Source organism: Lontra canadensis, unplaced genomic scaffold (genome assembly GCF_010015895.1).
Source record: "Lontra canadensis isolate GAN:19392208 unplaced genomic scaffold, GSC_riverotter_1.0 scaffold3, whole genome shotgun sequence".
Classification (NCBI taxonomy): Eukaryota; Metazoa; Chordata; class Mammalia; order Carnivora; family Mustelidae; genus Lontra; species Lontra canadensis.
The window spans coordinates 19,975,032-19,994,225 of record NW_022630997.1 but is presented as its reverse complement, the minus strand read 5'-3'; the positions used below and the strand labels follow the sequence as shown (position 1 = coordinate 19,994,225).

Here is a 19,194-nt window from a genome sequence, read left to right as displayed (position 1 = left end):
ACCAGGGGGAGCCTTTGTTCATTGATATTGGCCATAACTGTTGACCCTTTCTGGTCTTTAGAGCTTTCTTATATCCTCCAGAGTTCCCCCCAGATAATGTCTAATTCTTGAATAATATCTCTCAATTGTAGAGCTGCCAGAAGAAAGAAACAATAATACTACTGACCCCAGGCAGCGTGAGGACAGTGGTCCAGTCCCACCCAACAAGGAATTGCAAAGAAACCAAAATTTGCCTTTGGAGTAAATTACTGATTTACTTAACTACCTGGGAAATTTCAGGTAGCTAAGATATTAAAGAAAAAAAAAAATCTTTCTATACTTCTAGACTCATCCTGAAGGAGGAGAGGCTGAGTCCAAGCAGACAAGCCTGGACCAGCAACAAGGCCAGGCCCATCTAAGAAGTAGGAGGATTTCCGACTATAGTTTAGTAGTTGGTGTGGGGGATTCGGATCTGTCTTCATTCCAGCTGTTTGGAGGGGTAAGTGATAACCCCCAGATGGGTCATTCCGAGAAGGGGTACAGACATTCGACTCCTGCTTAGACGAATGTGTTGGATTTGAACCAAAGCGGTGATATGCACGGTCGTAAGCCTCTTGCTCCGCAATCCTTCGGGAATCGCAGTCACGCTGGGACCCAGTTCAATGTGGGTGGGTAAGCGAGGAAAGACGCGCAGGCGCAGTGCTGAAGAGGGTGCTCACCTGCGCTAGAGCGGGCGGAGCTAAACGCTGGAGGGGGAGGCGGGGCGGGCGTGATGACGTCATGGACACGCCGCCGCGGAGCAATTCGCGTCCCGGAAGCGGCGGCGGCGGTGGGGGAGGCAGAGGAGGCTATCGGATTTGCTATTTCGGAGAGGCCCTTGGAAGAGGCGCGTCCTAGGGGTGGGGCGGGCCTGAGGAAACGCTCCGGGGCCTAGTGGCCTTTCCAGTGGTCCCTGGCCGTCCCCGCCCCTCCCCCACCAACCCCGCGACCGGGTAGGTGAAGTGCCACCCCTCCCGCCCCATCTCCGGGTCTCTGCCGACTGTGCGGAATTGGGCGCCTGGACGTCGCGGGGGCCGCCACCTGATGGCCCAGCGACTTTGGGCGTGGCCTTCCCGGTCTGGGCCGCAGGGCCGGAGCCGGCTCAGTGGGCTGCAGAGGTGGTGGTAGTCCTGGCCTCTGCCTGGATCCTTTAGTTCGAGCTCGGCCTGCGGGTATTTGGGCTCCCAGTGGCCCCTTGGTCACATCCCCACCCCCAGTCCCCGTCAGGTCTCAGTCCACTGCGAGGGAGTAGCTTATGCTGCTGTGCGTCAAGGTTCCATCCGTCCGTCCCCGTCCCCTCCTTTTCTTTTTAGGTTTTGGGGTAGGACTTCGAAATTAGGAAGAGGGTGAGGGTCTCCCTATCGGAGTGGGGAGGTGGAAACGGGGCCTTACGGAAGGAGGTGACTGCCCTGTGGGGTTCGAGGGAAAAGGAAGGGTAATGGGCAGGAATGGTCCAAGAAGTTGTTGGGAACAGAAAGGAGAAGGAAGCTTTAGAAGATGTGGTGGGGCAGGAGAAAGCATGGGAGTCCTAGAGGATGGACAGTTCGTTCACTCATTCAGTGAGCATTAATTAACCTTCCACTGTGTGCAAAAGCAGTGGTAAGTGGAAGACATAGTTTTTGACCTGGTGGAGCTCCAAGTTAAGAAGCACAGAATGGCAAGAAAGCCAAAATTTTACTTTAGTGGGATAAATGCTGTTAGGGCAAGTGCATGGTTGGGATCATTGGGGAGGGTCTCCCTTTCCAGACTGGGGTGGTTGCCAAGATCCTCTCAGATCAAGGGAGCAATGTTTCAGCAGTTACCTGAAGGGTGGGTAGGAATTAAGCAGGTCAAGAGTAGGTGAAAATATTCCAGGTCATCTTTTCTTTTTAGACATCAGACTGCCTCTTCCCAGCAGCCATGAGTACTCCGTCTTTATGGTTTAGACTCTTGATGGATCTCTGGGGAAAAGAACAGGATTTTTATATCTGGGCAATTCACTTTATCCTGCTGATTGTGTCTTCTGTCTGTGAAATGGGTATTTCACCTGTAACCCTTCCTCACAGGTTTATTATAGGCACCACATGTACTAATGTAAGTAGAAGGGTGGTGGGTACAGTGCAAATGTCAGGAATTATTATGGTTGCAGGATGCAGACATCAGAGCGTGAGGGGAGTGGGCCAGAGGTGAGCCCCAGCGTGTTGCCTGAGGCTCCCCTGGAGTCTCCATCTGCCCCTACCAAGTCCCCGGCGTTTGATCTTTTCAACTTGGTCCTGTCCTACAAGAGGCTGGAGATCTACCTGGAACCTCTGAAGGATGCAGGTGACGGTGTCCGGTACTTGCTCAGGTAACACTTCGCAGAGTTGCTCTGACCATCTAGACCTTCTGCTTTCCTGCTCCATAGTTGTGCTGAGCGTTTAGGCAGTTTCTGGGCTATCCTTTCTGCCATAGAGAGGAGTGGTTCTGGGAAGTCCATTGGTTCCCTGGGTTGATTCCAGACCCACCTCGGGAAAGGCAGGGCCCTGGGAACCATATGGTCTTTCACCAGAGTTTCTGCTATGTCGTTCAGTAAGCTCATACCTCAGGACTGCTAACTAGCCTCGAACATCAGGCCTTCTAAATCTTAAAGGAGGCTTTTTTTTTCCTTCTCTCTCAGTACTAGCATAATTAATATTAAAATTAGTTTGTAATTTTGAACATACTAAATACAAATGCCTGTGAATAAGCAGGTACCCCTTTCGCTAATTTAGGATTGTGGAGCTCCAAATTTTTTGTTCTTATTTTGCTTTGATTTTCGTCCTCTACGATTCCTTTTTTCTCTTTTCAGCTCACTCTGTTTTTTATCTTAAACAATTTTAATTACAGATACTTGCTATTCCACTCCTTAAATACTTCAATTTATTTCTAAATAATAAGGACTTTTTTTTTTAATGAGAAAAAGCAATATCACACCTAATAAAGGTAACAGTAATTTCTTGATAGCATATTATACCCAGTTCTGATTTCCTCAGTTGTCCAAGAATGTCATGTTTTGGCCAAATCAGATTCCAATCCAGGGCTGCATTCTATGTGGTTATTATGTCCCTTAAGTCTTTTTCAATCTAAAATGGTTTCCTTTTCATGATACTGACTTGCTGGAGACAGAGCTGACGGTCCTGGAGAATTTCCTACTTTGATTTGTCTGGTAGCTTCCTCATGGTGCAAATTAGAAGTTAGATTTAAAGGTTGGATCATATTCAAGTGAAACTCCCTCCCCCACAAAAGTCATGTGTTCGTAAATATAGGGAGCCATGTAAAACCTGGTTGTCCTACAGAGCAGCCCTTCATAACTTAGAACCTGTGAGTGGGGCTTTAGGGCTCACTGAACCTCCTGAAACTACATGTAAAACTTGGTATGTGCACGCATGTTTTATTTCTAAGGGAGAAGCTTCTAGTTTTCATCAAGCTCTCCAGTCCTCTGAGAGAGATAAGAGATAGGGTGAGTGGAGTGGGGTTAACCTCTAAGAGTACTATTGAATATCATTCTTACCTCAGTCTGGAAATAGTGGGAGGTTTATTTTTTAACTCTCTGAACAAGGCCTTACATTTTTCTGTTCCTTTCAGAACCCCTTTTGTTTTATTTTCTTTTTCTTTTTTTTTTTTTTTAAAGATTTTATTTATTTATTTATTTGACAGAGATCACAAGTTGGCGGAGAGGCAGGCAGAGAGAGAGAAGAGGAAGCAGGCTCCCTGCTGAGCAGAGAGCCTGATTTGGGGCTCGATCCCAGGACACTGGGATCATGATCTGAGCCGAAGGCGGAAGCTATAACCCACTGAGCCACCCAGGCGCCCCCAGAACCCCTTTTATTTATGGCTTTAGTCCTAGAGGTGAGCTAGTTTGTATTCCATAGCAATATTCTCTGCCATTAGATCACTGTCTCCTTGGTGCAAGGGATAGGGGACATGATGGTATGAGAGGCTTGATTTATAATCCCACCATGACCATCCAGCTGAAATGAATTTTAGTCTTCCTTAGTGGAGGGGATGGGCCCTGGGGTTTTCTGCTGTGCACACATGCAGGTGTATGTGCATGTATGTGTATTTTACTCTTTTGTGGCAAAGCACAGAAGTTAAATACAGCCTGCCCCTTCACCTTTTCTAACACTGGTCTCTTAGTGCTTCTTGGCACTCATGTTCTGGTTTTTCCGTTTTATGAAATTAGAAATCTGAGGGTGTGGTGTGATTCATTAAAGCTGAATGGAGGGGGAACAGCATTTGGCCTAAAGAGCCCCCAGGAGCTTGTGGTTCTGTGCCACTGGGAGACAGAGCACTGGTCTGTGAAAATGGCTGTCAGATTAGTTTGTGCTTTTGATTGTTCTTTTCTTAGTAAAGAGGATTTGACTTTCAAGAGGGACCTAATCTTGAGCTTTGTCTGATAGTATGAAGCCTAGAGCTGCAGTAGATTTTTAAAAGACTCCTCAGTTCTGGGATCAGCTACTCTAGTAGGTGGATCTCTGTGACCAAAGTGTCAGTAAAGACATGAGAAAGAATGGGAGAGGCTTTATAGTTTAAGTGACTTGAGTGGCTGTATGATGTTTTAATTTCTGAAATGGAGTTGGCTTTAGACCAGATTTTTATTTTTATTTATTTTATTTATTTATTTATTTATTTTTTAAAAGATTTTATTTTATTTATTGGACAGACAGAGATCACAAGTAGGCAGAGAGGCAGGCAGAGAGAGAGAGAGGAGGAAGCAGGCTCCCCGCTAAGCAGAGAGCCCCATGTGGGGCTCGATTCCAGGACCCTGGGATCATGACCTGAACCGAAGGCAGAGGCTTTAACCCACTGAGCCACCCAGGTGCCCCTAGACCAGATTTTTAATTGGCTCTTATGTTTATAGCTGCCACTAGTTGGTTCTGAGGCCTAATTAGGGTGGCATAGTGGGGGATGCTGAGTTTCCAGAGGAAGGCAGACAGAGGTCATTTCATTCCTTACTCATAACTTTTATGAAAAAATAAAAGGGGCACCTGGATGGCTCAGCTGGTTAAGTGTCTGACTCTTGATTTTGGCTCAGGTCGCGATCTCAGGGTCATGAGATCAAGCCCTGTGTTGGCTCAGTCCATGCTCAGAGGGGTGTCTGCTTGAGATTTTCCCTTTCCCTCTGCTCTTCCATGCCCTCCTTCCCCCACAAAAAAGTAGAAGCACGTAAATCAGTGAACCTCATTTAGCAACTGAAGTACCTCAATCACAGCAAAAGAAAATACATTGAAGTTCTGAATACATTGCTTGCCAGCAGCAAACCTGTTTATTTCTCTTTGACTCTCCCTCAGTTGGCTGACCTTATAAATGCTACACTGCTGTTTTTTTTTGTTTTTTTTTTTAAAGATTTTATTTATTTGACAGACAGCAAGAGAGGGAACACAAGCAGGGGGATTGGGAGAGGGAGAAGCAGGCTTACTTCTGAGGAGGGAGCCCAATGTAGGGCTCGATCCCAGGACCCTGGGACTGTGACCTGAGCTGAAGGCAGACGCTTGACAACAGCCACCCAGGTGCCGCTACACTGCTGTTTAGAATTTAGGCATCCATGCTTTCATTGTTACATCTTTGCTCCTTTCCCCCTATTAAATGTCCTTTGTCAGGGATGAAGCGAGCAGAATTTGCTTGTCCTCAGCAACTCAAGTCTCTGGTCTTCTTCCTTTCTTCTTTGGGGGCTTCTGCACTGCTGTTTGGTGGTGGTGGTGGTGGGGGCTGGGTCTGCATGTGCTTCCAGCTGTTCCAGTTCACTTAGGGCATGTCTGCTGAAAGAATGCTATACCCCAGTTTCAGTTTCTTTTTTGATCTATTAAAACAAAATCTTCATTATCTTTTCGCCTTTTGGATTGCCATGTTAAGATCTCAAAATTTCAGAAATAAGTGAAAGTCACAAACGCGGTCACATAAATCCTTCACGTTCTGTTCTTTTGATTTCTTTATTAGATGAATCTTGCACAGTGAGTATATATATGTTCCTGTGAAGTTGTACAAAGAATAAGTGAACATTTTCAGGAAGAAAGTTCATCATCGTCACCTCTTAAAGAGACCAGAACATTACAAAACACAGTTAAACAGTATTAACTGGGTTTCTTAACGGGTATTTTATAAATTTTTCTCCTTCTGGGAGAAAGTTCCACAGGTCTTCTAGTTCTGAGAAGATACCTTTTCTTGTCCTGGGGCCTAATGGGTGACCTTAACTCCTCTCCCAGTTCGCTATCCACGTGAGTGGACACTTTTCATTTTTCCTTGACACTCAGAGCTCCAGGCTCCCTCCTCTTGTTCCTCCTTTTGATGACCCACCCGTGATGGCCGTCTCCTCCTCCCACCCTCTCACGCCCAAATTGGAGGAGTGGCCATCTTTAGTGACCAGGACTTTCTTGTGTTGTAGGTGGCAGACGCCTTTGTGTTCCTTGCTGACCTGTCTGGGCCTCAACGTCTTGTTTCTCACTTTGAATGAGGGTAAGAACTGATTCCAGGGCATTTCTGTGAATGAACGTGGGAAAGAATTCCAAGAAGTGGCCCCTTGTCTTGTCATGGAGTTGGCCTCCTTCCCTGTCTGCTTGATGTCAGAAAACCGGCTCTGGAGCAACACACTCCAGGCTAGAATCCTGGCTGGACTGTTGAGGTGGCATGTTCTTTAATCTGTTTGTCAAGGCCTAATTTTCCTCATCTCTAAAGGGAGGATAATAATAGTGCTCTCCTCAGAGAGTAGTTGAGGAACGAGGTAGCCTGTATATTACATTTAGCACGGCGCCTGACACAGAGTAAGGACCCGGTGTATTGTAGCTATTATTATTGTTTCCTTTTTGACTGAATGCTGGTGTTTTAACCTTTTTCCATTTTTATTTCCAAGCTGATTCCAGGGTCAGTGAGGGCATGACATGCGCTGAAGGTGCCAGGGAGGTGAATGGTTAAGAGATTTTTGCCACATCTATTGATTTCCTCTGGCTCAGCTGGTGAGCCTGGAGGGGGCTGCTGGGCAGTCACCAGCTCTGAGGGGTCTGTGGCATGAAGGCTTTGAGGTAGATGTGTGGACAGGTGGGTGGCTCTAGAGATCTTGGGTAGTGATGTCTCCTGGGGACTGTTTGTGACCAGATATACCAGGACCCAGGCCTTTTCCTGTTTGAACAGACAAGTGGCTGCAGAAAAAGCTAAACCCCTCGGGGGAGATGTGTAAAAGGCCTGAGACAGAGTGTTCTGAGGCACTGGGTCCTTTATTCATGTATTCATTCTTCTATCAAACTTGCATTTCTCAAGTGTTTCCTTTGTTTCCTATGGAGATATGGATTCAGTGGGTTGAAAATAAACCCAGTTTTCACATAAGACCTCCATTTTCTGTTTGTCCAATGACAGATACTTAACTAGCATTTACTGTGTGCCCAGTGCTCTGTTAGCTTGCTTTGGGGGTACCATGCTACATGGAAGAAGGTCTTTCTTTGGATTTTCTCTCAGCCTCCCCATTTCTCTGTCCACAGTGGTGTGTCTGTGGTATTCTAAAAGCCAAACGAAAGGCTTCCGATCTGCCCCAGTGGCCCAAAAGGTCAGAATGTCAGTCACAGGGATCTGTTAGTGGCCAGACTCCAGGCAGGAGCCACCTACTATGTGCTCGCGTAGATTAGTTAATGTTAAAAAACAAAAAGAAAATGAGTCTGGGCTATCGTAGTGACCAAACGGACGGAGTCCCAGCCTTCAAGATCATGTTTGTGGAGGAGAAAGCAACTATGCCTATAATCAATCAATCATGTGGTGAAAAATTTTGTGAGGGAAAATAAAGCTGGGTTAAAGGCTTGGAGAGTGAGCAGGGGAGACACTCTTTCACCTGAGGTGATCAGGGAAGGCCTCTTGGACAGAGCCCTGGAGGAGGTGAGGGAGCGAGTATGTGGGCCTCTGGTGGACAGAGGCCCCCGGTCCTTGCTCCTCATTTACCTGCAGTGTTATTGATCCGTAGGCGCATGGTACTCCGTGGGTGCCCTAATGATTTCAGTGCCTGCCCTTCTGGGCTACCTTCAGGAGGTTTGCCGGGCACGGCTGCCTGAGTCAGAGTTGATGCGGAGGAAGTATCACAGCGTGAGGCAGGAGGACCTCCAGAAAGTTCGCCTGTCTCGGCCCGAGGCTGTGGCCGAGGTGAAGAGCTTGTGAGTATGGAAGGGGCCCGGGGCGGTGGGAAATGGTCACAGTGGCAGCGGCCACCACACTGAGTGCTTGCATTGTATGAGGTGGTCTTTCCTCTCATCAGGTTCTTCCCTCTCATCTTTTGAACAGCTCTGGGAGGTAGCTCCTGTTAGTATCCTCCATTTATGGATGAAGAAAAAGGCTTACATGGCGAAAAGGGGACCAAGCTGGGATGAGAATCCAGATCTAGCTGATTTCACAACAACCTGTGTTCTTTCCACTAGAGAGACAGTTCTGGGTCTTAACGGAGTGCATGCATGCATGAGCCACGGCCAGGGTTCAAATCTCAGCCCTCCATTTACTGGCTGTGTGGCAACCTGTGGCATCCCTGCGCCTCAGGTTCCTCACCTGTTAAATGGCATAATAGTAGGCTTGCCTCATAGGTAGCTGTGAAGACTGAATGAGTGTCTGGTACCCAGGAAATGTCCAATAAGGGTTAGTCACCATCATTACAATATCAGGAAGCTTCCTAAATGTGACAGAGCTGGTACTTCCGAAGAGCCACGTTAAGACCATTGAATAACATTAACCATAGCAACTGCAAAGCTTAAAAAAAAAGTTAAAAACAGAGGCTTGGGCCTGGCCCCCGTCTGAGTCCATTTTCTGGAGTGGGGTCTGGGTCTCTGTGGTTTTTAACACCCCCCACTCTTTTTTTTTTTTTTTTTTTTAAATAAATGACTTTAAACTCAAATGGGAGTTGCAAGAATAATACTCCCAGATGCCCTGTGCCCAGCTACAACAGTGATTACATTTGCCACATTGGCTTCTTCTGTTGCTTTTCTCTTGCATGTTACTTTTTTTCCTTCCGAACCGTTGAAAGTAAGTGTGGACATCATGCCTAATTACTCCAAATACTTCTCTCCTAAGGACAAGGACTTTCTCTTACGTATTTATAATTGTATAATTAAAATCAGGAAATTTTACATGGCTAACATCAGCATTCTTGCAATTATCTAATATGTAGTTAATAATCAGATTTTACCAATAGTATTAATAAGGTTTTTTATATACATTTCCCTTCATCCAGAATCCAGTCCCAAGTCCTACATTACATTTAGTTTTTATGTCTTCTTAGTCTTTCGTAACCTGGAATAGTTTCCTTAGTCTTTGTTTCTCATGACCTTGACACTTTTAGATAGGATGAGCTTATTATTGTGTAGAATTTCCCTCAATTTGGGGTTGTTTGGCTCCTTATGATTAGATGGAGGTTTTGCCTTTTTGCAGGAATATGACAAGCAATGTGTTGTCAGTGTATTGTATCAGGAGGCATATGATGTCAGTCTGTCCCGTTAAGGGAGATGCTGAATTTGGTCGTTTGGTTAAGGTTTCGCTGCTGTGAAATGGCCATTGTTGGGTCTTGTCTTTAACACTTTATTACTGTGATAGCTGTGAAGGTGATTTTCTAATTGGCGTTGTTAGCCAGCATCCGCTCTAAGAAAGAGCTCTTCCATCTTATCAGTATGAACTCGAGATTCTTAATTTTATTTAATGGGTTGTAATCCATTACTGTCATTATTTTGATCTCAGATTGTCTTAGGTTTGGCAGTAGGAGCTCTTTTGAATTGGCTTCTGTGTTCTTTTGATATGTCCCATCCTTTTTTTTTTTTTAAGATTTATTTATTTATTAGAGAGTGTGGGAGCACATGCGCATGGGGGTGAGAAGATGGGGGTGGAGGGGTAGAGGGAGAGAGAGGATCTTTTTTTTTTTTTTTTTTTTAAGATTTTATTTGTTTATTTCACAGACCGAGATCACAAGTAGCCAGAGAGGCAGGCAGAGAGGGGGAAGCAGGCTCCCTGCTGAGCAGAGAGACCGATGCAGGGCTCGATCCCAGGACCCTGAGATCATAACCTGAGCTGAAGGCAGAGGCTTAACCCACTGAGCCACCCAGGCAGCCTGGAGAGAGAAAATCTTAAGCAGATGTCCTGCTGAGCATGGAGCTTGATGCGGGGCTTGATCCCATAACCCTGAGATCATGACCTGAGCCAAAATCAAGAGTTGGGTGCTCAACTGACGGAGCCATCCGTCGGTTGAGTGCATTTCTGAGTGCATATGATATTCAGAGTTATCTTACGTTTGCGCTGCCCCCACTCTGGAATGAGCCATATCTCCACGGGGCCTTTCAGAAACCAAGATCTGGGTGCAGCGTGCATTCATTGCTTCTGGGGGTGGATCCATTTAAAAAAAACCTCTCCAAGTGAGTCTGCCTTATAGCCCAGGTGGAGACACAGTACTCTCTCCTGCCATTTATCCTACAGCTGTAGTGTGTCTGTCTGTGAGGGGGGTTCCCTGCTCCTCGTTGTCTCTCAGCCCCGGGGAAGTTAAGCATATGGCCTGACCCCAGCAGCTAGGAGAGACCCAAGCGGGAACATTTGTCCTGTTTGCATCTCTGTAGGGGTTCCAAAAGGGGGCCTGAAACGTATGCAGTTTCTTCTGAGCTCTCCGCCCCTCCTTTGGGTTTGAAGAGACCAGTTGTCCCTGGCTAGCTATGCCTGAGGTCCTAGCTCCTGTGGCCCCGAGCTCTGGCTCACGGCAGTGCCCTGTGCCCACAGCCTGATCCAGCTGGAGGCCTTCCTGAGCCGCCTGTGCCGCACCTGCGAGGCTGCTTACCGTGTGCTGCACTGGGAGAACCCCACCGCATCCTCACAGTGAGTGGCCGCCGCTCCCCCCACCACTGCCCTGCCGGGATTTGCCACAGGAGCTCCTTCTCCCCTCGCTCAGCGGGGGAGAGCCTCTGAGGCTCTTGTGTGTAGGCCTGCCTGTGAACTTGTGGGCTGGGATGTACTGCTTTTGTTTAGTCACCTTTTAGGTGTGGTAAAAATATTTTGAGAGTAGAAATGTAACTCACCATGTAATCTCACCCACTCATTTGATTAGCAGATGTCTTGTTTATGAAGTGTGCCCGTTGCCAAGTGGCTGTGTTCCAAAGTGATTTCCTTCTGATCTTAGGAGTTTCTGATGCTGTGGTTCCTCTCTTTCGTTGCAGGTTCTATGGGGCTCTTCTGGGCACAGTTTGCATGCTTTATCTGCTGCCCCTGTGCTGGGTCCTTGCCCTTTTAAACAGCACCCTCTTTCTGGGGAATGTGGAGTTCTTCCGAGGTAAGCCTCGGACAGCTTGGACAGCTTGGACAGCTCTGCAGAGGCTCAGGCTCTGGGGGCTAGGTTAGGCTCCCGGGTTTGTCGGGCCCTCCAGCTAATCATCCGTTTGCTGTGCCTTCCACAAGGGGGCAGCACCACACCAGGGTAGTTTCTGGGAGGGCTCCTGGGCTCTGCATCTGAGATGTCAGGGGGGATCCAGGGGAGGCTGCTACTCTGGGGGGTCCCTGTCCCTTCCCAAGATCAGTGAATCCCTGCTTATGTGATGTGGTGGCTTCTGGGAGATAAGGGAGGGATGTTTTCCCAGTGTTGCCACCCGCATCCTGGGATGCAGCCACCTGGAGTGGCTACTTCGAGTGATCCCGGAGTTCTAGTCTGCCGTCTAGCTTCTAAAGCGGGGAGGCAGTCTGGAGAGGCCCTGAGCCACAGAAGCCTGGGTTTCCACATGTGTTTGGTTGATTGCTGTATTTGTTTTCCTCCTTGTAGTTGGGTGATTAGTTACCGAAGCCTTAATTCATCCAACACAGTGCATTTAATCCCCCTGTAGCCGTCAAATGGGGTGGGTGGGTAGCACTGTTCCGCTTATGAGGCTCAGGTTAGATGATCTGTTCAGAGTTAGGAGGGTGACTTTCTTGCAGCTGAGAGCAGGCTGGTGCAAGAGGCCAGCTACCTGTAGAAGGGGGGACCCCCAGAGCACCACTCATTCCATCCTGTTTATGCCCTCCACTCTGTTCTTGCCCTGGGCAGTGGTGTCTGAGTACAGGGCACGTCTGCAGCAGCGGCTGAACCCCAAGCAGAAAGACAGCGTCTTTGAGAGCCCGGCACTGCTGGAGGCTGGGGAGAAGTGTGCTGTGCGGGACTGCACACCTGCACCCACGCCCACAGAGGTGAGCACCCCCCACCAGAGGGCAGAGCCTCCTGCAGGCAGCGGATGGGGCCTTCTGGTTCCCAGCTTGTTCATGCCCCGGAGCTCCTGGCCTCTTTACAGTTCCTGCTGCTTCCCTGGCCTCCTCTTCTCAGAAATGTTTAATAATGATAAGCATAATGATAACAGCTACTGCTTGCTTTGTTGAATGCTTACTCCGCTGATGTATAAGGACTTTAGAGGTATTAACTAGGTGAGGTGTAGGTTGCTTCCGAGAATGAGAGGGTTTGCTGCTGCATGGGAGAAGGCTGAGGCCCAGAGTGCTTGTGCCAGTGTGTGTGTGGGGCAGGACTCAGACCAGGCCCTGTGGTTCTAGCACCTGAGCTGTGCAGCCACCGTGGGGCCATCTGTGGTCTTGGGCCCATGTCCCTGTCCTTCTAGGTCAGAGAGGGCCCTCCTTCTCATGACTTTTCTCGCATGTGTGCCATCTCCTCTGGGGCAGGAATGGATGTTTTAGGGAACCTGGGTGTTGGCTCCAGGGAGCTGGTGGCCTCTGCCTTGGGGGCAGGGCTCCCCTCTCCTTCTATAATAGTCTCTCTTCCCAGGACCTCACGCCTGGCAGTGTGGAGGAGGCCGAGGAGGCTGAGCCCGATGAGGAGTTCAAAGATGCGATTGAGGTGGGTGGCCCTTCCCTACCACCCTCTACTGATCAGGCGAGAAGCCAGCTGGTCTGGAGCTGGGTGGCTTCTCACATCCCAAGTCCAGGTTTTTCAGTTCTCTTTATCCAGATGAGAAGCCAGAACTTGTGAGCTAGAGCTCACTGGATGAAAGGGTGCCTCTGAGCTTCCTTCTGTTCTTTGACCTACTCCTCTGTCATGCGTGCTTAGGGCAAGCATGGCTCTGGAAGCCTCTGGGAAGTGCCCTGTGGTAGGGGCTGAATCATTTACCAGCTAAGTTGGAGACTCTGGGCTTGGTGCCTTGGTTGTGAGGAAGGCAGACTTGGGGAGGGCACTGGCCCAGGTCTCTCACTGCTCTTAAGCAGAATGAGGTTTGAAAGATGTCTCTTTGGCAGGGTAGAGAGGGGGAAGCTGGAGAAAGTGGCTGCAGGCCAAGGGCTAGGTCAGAATCTTCCTGATTTTAAGACAGTGATTCAAACTGGTAGTTTGCAGAAGCATTTTATTTGGCATCCAAGATTTAAAAACATTTACAAATGGAGAGATTTCAGTGACGAGTCTGGATTTTCAGTTTCTCTGAACAGTCAGCAGCTCTGGTAGTCCCAAGTGCACAGTGGTCAGTGTGGCTGAGGAGTGACTGTCCCCTTTAGAAAAGCCCCTGCCCCCACCGTCCTTGTCCCCGGTCACTGAGTGCTTATGTGGTTGCTGTTGTCACAACTGTGCTGTTGCATTTCCATAGAGCAGGACGTCATTTCTCCATCTCTCTGTAAAAGGGGGAAATTGCAGTATTGAGAAAAGGGGTCTTGTGCATTGCCCCGGGCCTATGATTTACCCTAGCCCACTTCCCTCTCACCTCAGCCTCACCCACATCTGCATTTACATTTTCAGCTCTCCCAGACTTGAGTATGCCATTGTAGACTGTGCATCTCGGTGCGGTGGTGGAGGGAGTGAGGACAGCCAGGGCCTTCGGGCTCTTTTGTTCCTGACCCACAGTAGCGAACACATTTTACATCTTGGCCTAGTTCACACTTGTGTCTGCAAAATGTGTAAAACTTAAATGGAGCAAAAGTTTTCTGAAAATACATTTTAAGGGATATTTTCTGTTCTTTTGAAATCATGAGCTACTTTTAGTGAATTATCTCACCCAGTTTGAGAAACCGTAGTACCCAGCTTCTCTCAAGCTGATGTGATGCTGGGCTCCTCCCCGGGGGCCTCTGTGGCGCGCTCAGACAGAACTCAGGGGTGCCTCTGTGTTTCCCTCGGCCTGTGGGACCCCCCAGGTGGCGTCCTTCTTCCTGCTATCTCTCTCTGTTTTCTCTCCTTCTCCCGCACACCTTGGGAGGCAGGAGACTCACTTGGTGGTGCTGGTAAGTAGGAGCCTTGGTGAGGCGGGCGGGGACTGGGCAGGGGGAGGCTGACCGAGCCGGCTGGCCCCGTGCCTTGTGGGGTATGCTGTGCTGGGGGCCTCTGCACGTGGCTCCCAGAGCCCTACCACGAGGTGGGCAGGACTGGAAGCAGCTGTTTCCACAGGAGGATGATGAAGGTGCCCCGTGTCCAGCGGAAGACGAGCTGGTCCTGCAGGACAATGGGTTTCTGAGCAAGAATGAGGTCCTGCGCAGCAAGGTGTCCCGACTCACAGAGCGGCTCCGCAAACGCTGCCCTTCCAACAACTTCGGTACGGCCAGGCCTGAGGAAGGGGGCTGCATGGGTGTCGTGGGGCCAGAGTTTGGGAACTGTGGGTACTGGTTTGTGATGAGAGCAAGGAGTGACGCCATGTGCCCGGGCCCCGGGGAGGGTAGCAGACAAACAGTGGCACTGCCAAGGGAGTGAGTCTGCATTCCTTCTTGTTCCTCTGTCCTCCTTGAACATTAACTTGAGGGAAGTTGAGGCGCTCTGTTCCAGAAACGCCACTCCAGGATTAGAGAGTGGTGTCATCCTGAGGCAGAGGCCCAGAAGGCAGTGTGGCAGGATGGCTGAGAACAAGATGTAGCGTCTGACTGCCCGGGGTAAATCCCAGCTCTTCTGGGTGTCCTTGAGCAAACGATATAACCTCTCTGTGCCTCAGGTTCCCGTTCTAAGAAATGGCAGTAATAACAGTTCTTATTTCATGGGGTTCTTGGAGGTCTCTAATTTGGTGATGCTTATTAAGTGGTAGCACAGTGCTGGCTGGGTCGCAGTGAGTTGCTTAGTAAGGGGGGGTGTGAACATGAGGGGTCCTGGTCCATCCCACGGGTGCCTGGCAGCTTGTCTGGATCTTTCCTGTCCGGCTTGAAACAAGTTGAAGCAAAAAGTATCTTCCTCTCCACATGATAGAATCCCGAGGTCCCTTCTCCTCAGCCAAGTTTGTGGACCGACCAGTCCTTATTTTACTGGGGGTCAGGGTGGCTCAAGGAAGGCAGCTTTGGAGAAGGGTAGACATGACTGTTAGCATGGTGGGAAACCCAGCTCAGACCGGGAGAGCAGTTGCTGAGCCAGATAAAGTTCTGGCTGAAGAGAGCAGGTGACTTGGGGGTCATGCTGGTCTGGAGGAAGAGCCTTGCTTGTGCTTGGTGTTGGCTTCCAGGAGGATGGGGCGGCTCTGCTGTTTATTCCGGTGGGAGTGAGTTCTAGGGTCTGCACCTTGGGAGAAGCCCTGGGGTTCTTTTGAGGAATTTGGCCCAGGGCATCCAGGAGCCTGCCTTCCTGCCCCTGTGGCACCAGGGCCCTTGTTCTCCAGGATTAGAGGTCCTGGGCATGCTTTTTCCTTCTGCTCTGTGAGTGCGCCCCAGTCATTTCCAGTTCCCTTTTGTTTGTGGTGATCATGGACTTCTCCGGGGCACTGTGTTCAGTGCACTTGCACATATACGGTCTCCTCTAGTCCAGATGATAGGTGCGATAGGGACAGGCAGTTCTTAGGGGCTTAGGAGCAGCTGGGTTCCAGAAGTTCCGAGTGACCCTATGCAAGAATTCGTGTTCTTGCTGTAGCATGTGATTCATTCATGTGTATGAATTTTAAGTAAAGGCCTTTAGACGTTCTCATTTGCAGGTGAGTAACCTCAGGTGAGTAAAAGTGATTTGCCTTGTGTCTTCAGCCAGTTAATGGTCGAGCTGTGACTCAAATCCAAGCCATTTGACCTGGCTCCTGTGTTCTTGTGTTTTTTTCTCACTCTTCATGCTCCCTTTGCCTTAGTATCTGAAATCCTCTGGTTTTATGTCTTATTTTATTTAATTTATTTTTTTTAAAGATTTTATTTATTCATCAGACAGAGATCACATGTAGGCAGAGAGGCAGGCGGCGGGGGGTGGGGGGAGCAGGCTTCCTGCTGAGCAGAGAGCCTGATCTGGGGCTCAATCCCAGGACCCTGGGATCATGACCTGAGCCAAAGGCAGAGGCTTTAATCCACTGAACCACCCAGGCGCCCCTATGTCTTATTTTAATACTTGGTTTTTGGATCAGGTAATCCCAGCTGGATTGGGTGAAGGCCTTTCAGGTTCACACGAGGCTGGCAAAAGCAGAAAATGCTGCTTTTTTTGTAAGCCTCTCTTAATTCCCATTCTTTAAGACTGCTCGCTGTCCTCTCCTTGAGATGTTCTCAGACTCCTTGCTGTGAGGGCAGGTGCAGCAGCTCTGCTCCTGGGTCTGGCTCCCACAGGCTAGGGGAAGGTGAGCCACATTCAGGGCAACTCCATTCTGGCTGCCCGTGGAGGGCGGGGACAGGGACAGATGAGGACAGGCTGCTCAGGGGCTTCTTCGTGGCCCTGCTCTGTCCCAGAGGCTCTTTGACCATTACCCTGGCAGGGGCCACGCAATCTTAGGCTCCTTCCTGCTCCCGTGGCATCATTACATGGTGAGTCAGGCCCTTTGCTGAGGGTGGGGGCAGGGAGAGTCGGTAGATGTTGGAAGGGAACAGGGCTGCTCTCCTCCACATACCTGTTTTGAGCTGGTGTCAGCCTCCTAAGCCCTCCTTGGCTCAGGCTTGTGCAGTGAGTACATGTTGGTTTCACCAGACCACATGGCTGCCCTGGGATGCTTGGGTCTGAGTGTCAGTCTTTGAGTGGCTCCAATCCTCTGCCCTGTGCCTTTGTCCCCTTTGCTAAGGAGAAGCAGAGATGGATTGCTTCTTTTTTTTTTAAGATTTATTTACTGGGGCACCTGGGTGGCTCAGTTGATTAAGTGTCTCAGTTGATTAAGTGCTGGTCATAATCTCAGGGTCCTGGGATCGAGCCCTGCGTTGGGGTCCCTGCTTGGTAGGGAGTCTGCTTCTCCCTCTCCCTCTGCCTACCCCATCCCCACTCATGTTCTCGCTCTCAAATATATAAATAAGACCTAAAATAGAAAAGATTTATTTATTTTTAAAAATATTTTATTTATTTATTTGACAGAGAGACACGGTGAGAGCAGGAACACAAACGGGGCGGGTGGGAGAGGGAAAGCAGGCTTCCCGTTGAGCAGGGAGTCCTGTGGGGCTCAATCCCAGGACACTGGGATCATGATGAAGGCAGATGCTTAACAACTGAGCCACGCAGGTACCCTGATTTTTTTTTTTTTTTTTTTTTTTAATTTGAAAGAGGAGAGGCTTGATCTCACGACCCATGAAATCACCATCTGAGCCTAAACCAAGAGTCAGACACTTAACTGCTTGAGCTGCCCGGGTACCCCAAGGTGGGTTGCTTTGCCCACATTCTTTGTGTGGGGGACAAAGTCTTAGAGTAGCCTGATTGCTGGTTTGGCATCAGGGCAGCAGCCCCTGCTATGCTGTCCAGAGGCCAGGAGCTAACTGGCAGCAATGGCATTCACCTTACATGCCTTGGCCTCAGGCTTCTCCTTGCTCTAGCTTGGGTGGACCCATCTTTCCTTAAACACAGGGAGTGTCCTGTAGCAAGGGCTGCAGGGGGTTCTGGTGGGACAGGAAGGGACCACATGTAGCTGTCAATATACCTCTGGGCCTTTGCTTTTGAAGGTGAGGCCTGGGGCTCTATACCTGGCCACACAGGTAGCTCAAGAGGCCCAGCGGTGCTTCCTGAAGCTCCTAATTGCTCTGGCCAGGTCGCAGGAGGCCTTTGGGCCTCAGGTTTTAGACACGTACTCCAGTAGACTTACTATCCACTCCCAAGTGTTTTCAGGACCCAATTCAGCTTCTTTCTGGGCCCACAGTCCCGGGGCTGGGCTCTGTAGCCCCTTTCAGGAGCATCTTCATGCCCACCGTTTGCCCCCAGGCTTTCTCCCCTGCCTCAGTGCCCCCTGCTTGCATGGAGATTTTTGCCTCAGACCATAGCCTGGGTTGCCTGGGTTCCTGGGGATAGCCCTTGGAACCTTCCTTGGTCTCTTCAGGGTTTGCTTTTTGTTCCTGGAGCTTGGTGAAGCCATCAGGCACAGTGCAGCCTTTCCTCTCCTCAGGCCTCAGTTTGCCTCTGCCTTTTGGTTCCCTTCATTCACTGGCACGTGCCTCCTTCTGTAGACTGTGTCTTTGCTGCAGGCCACCTTTTCCGTCTGTAATTCTCCTGGGAGCACGGGTGGGTGGTGAGCACAGCGGCCTCTGAAAGAACTGTCGGTTGGTTCCCTCTCTCCCTGTCCTTCATCTCTTCTTGCACCCCTCGCCTCCTACCATGCACTCGCTAAGCTGTTGTTGACTCTTCCGGCATGGCATGGTCCGGAAACTTGAGCATCTTGTGGGTGGTGGTTTGGGTGGAGTCTCTAGCGGCCCTGCCCTGCTCCGTCCTGCCCACCACTCACAGTGTCTGTGGCCCTGCCCTGCACGTCGTCTTGGAAGGTGCCTCGTTCTGAGCTCCTTTCCTGGAATCTTCAGATGACAGGAAGCAGGAGTCTGGGATGCTAGGCATTTCTGCATTACCTGTGGGCAGACTATTTGTTAAGGAGACACTCAGGAAAGGGTCATGTCAGGCAGGTTTCATCTGAGCTCATTGGATCTGAAGGATACCCGTCAGGTGCTCCCCAGCTTGGTGTGATTTCAGATTCTGCAGGATGCTTTTCGATTTTGGTGGGACCTGCAGGTGGGGCCTCTAAGTCCTGGGAGGGCACATGAACCGGCAGCTGTGTATAGTCTGGAGACGTGGATTCTCAGGGACCATGGGAATTTTCCCTCTGTTTTCGTTTTCTTTTCCTTTTTTTTTTTTTTTAAAGATTTTATTTATTTATTTGAGAGAGAGTGAAAGCGAGAGAGATCACAGAGTGAGAGGGAGAAGCAGACTTGCCACTGAGTGGAGAGCCCGATGTGGGACTCGATCCCAGCACCCTGAGATCAGGACCTAAGCTGAAGGCAGACACTTAACCAACTGAGCCACCCAGGCACCCTGGGAATTTCCTTCTTAGTTTGAGTCCCCTTCTGTCTCCGGATCTGGACTTTGCTCCCTTTTTTTTTTTTTAAATCGAAGATTTTATT

At 49.5% G+C, this 19,194-nt stretch overlaps 1 protein-coding gene across 7 annotated transcripts in view; it reads left to right on the top strand.

Annotated features, from left to right (window-relative positions):
* Positions 1–773: 773 nt before the first annotated feature.
* ZFYVE27 (zinc finger FYVE-type containing 27) overlaps positions 774–19,194 on the top strand; it is a 37,396-nt gene continuing 18,975 nt past the window's right edge. For 3 of the 7 annotated variants that reach the window (XM_032882864.1, XM_032882848.1, XM_032882873.1), the window contains exons 1-10: positions 774–971; positions 2,147–2,344; positions 6,398–6,468; positions 7,958–8,144; positions 10,732–10,827; positions 11,166–11,278; positions 12,023–12,162; positions 12,746–12,817; positions 14,161–14,181; positions 14,345–14,489. In XM_032882864.1, coding sequence (XP_032738755.1) covers positions 2,148–2,344; positions 6,398–6,468; positions 7,958–8,144; positions 10,732–10,827; positions 11,166–11,278; positions 12,023–12,162; positions 12,746–12,817; positions 14,161–14,181; positions 14,345–14,489 — 1,042 coding nt within the window. In that variant the 5' untranslated portion in view covers positions 774–971; position 2,147. The remainder of the gene's footprint in view (positions 972–2,146; positions 2,345–6,397; positions 6,469–7,957; positions 8,145–10,731; positions 10,828–11,165; positions 11,279–12,022; positions 12,163–12,745; positions 12,818–14,160; positions 14,182–14,344; positions 14,490–19,194) is intronic. The other 4 variants (XM_032882856.1, XM_032882882.1, XM_032882890.1 and 1 more) reach the window with 3 other exon arrangements.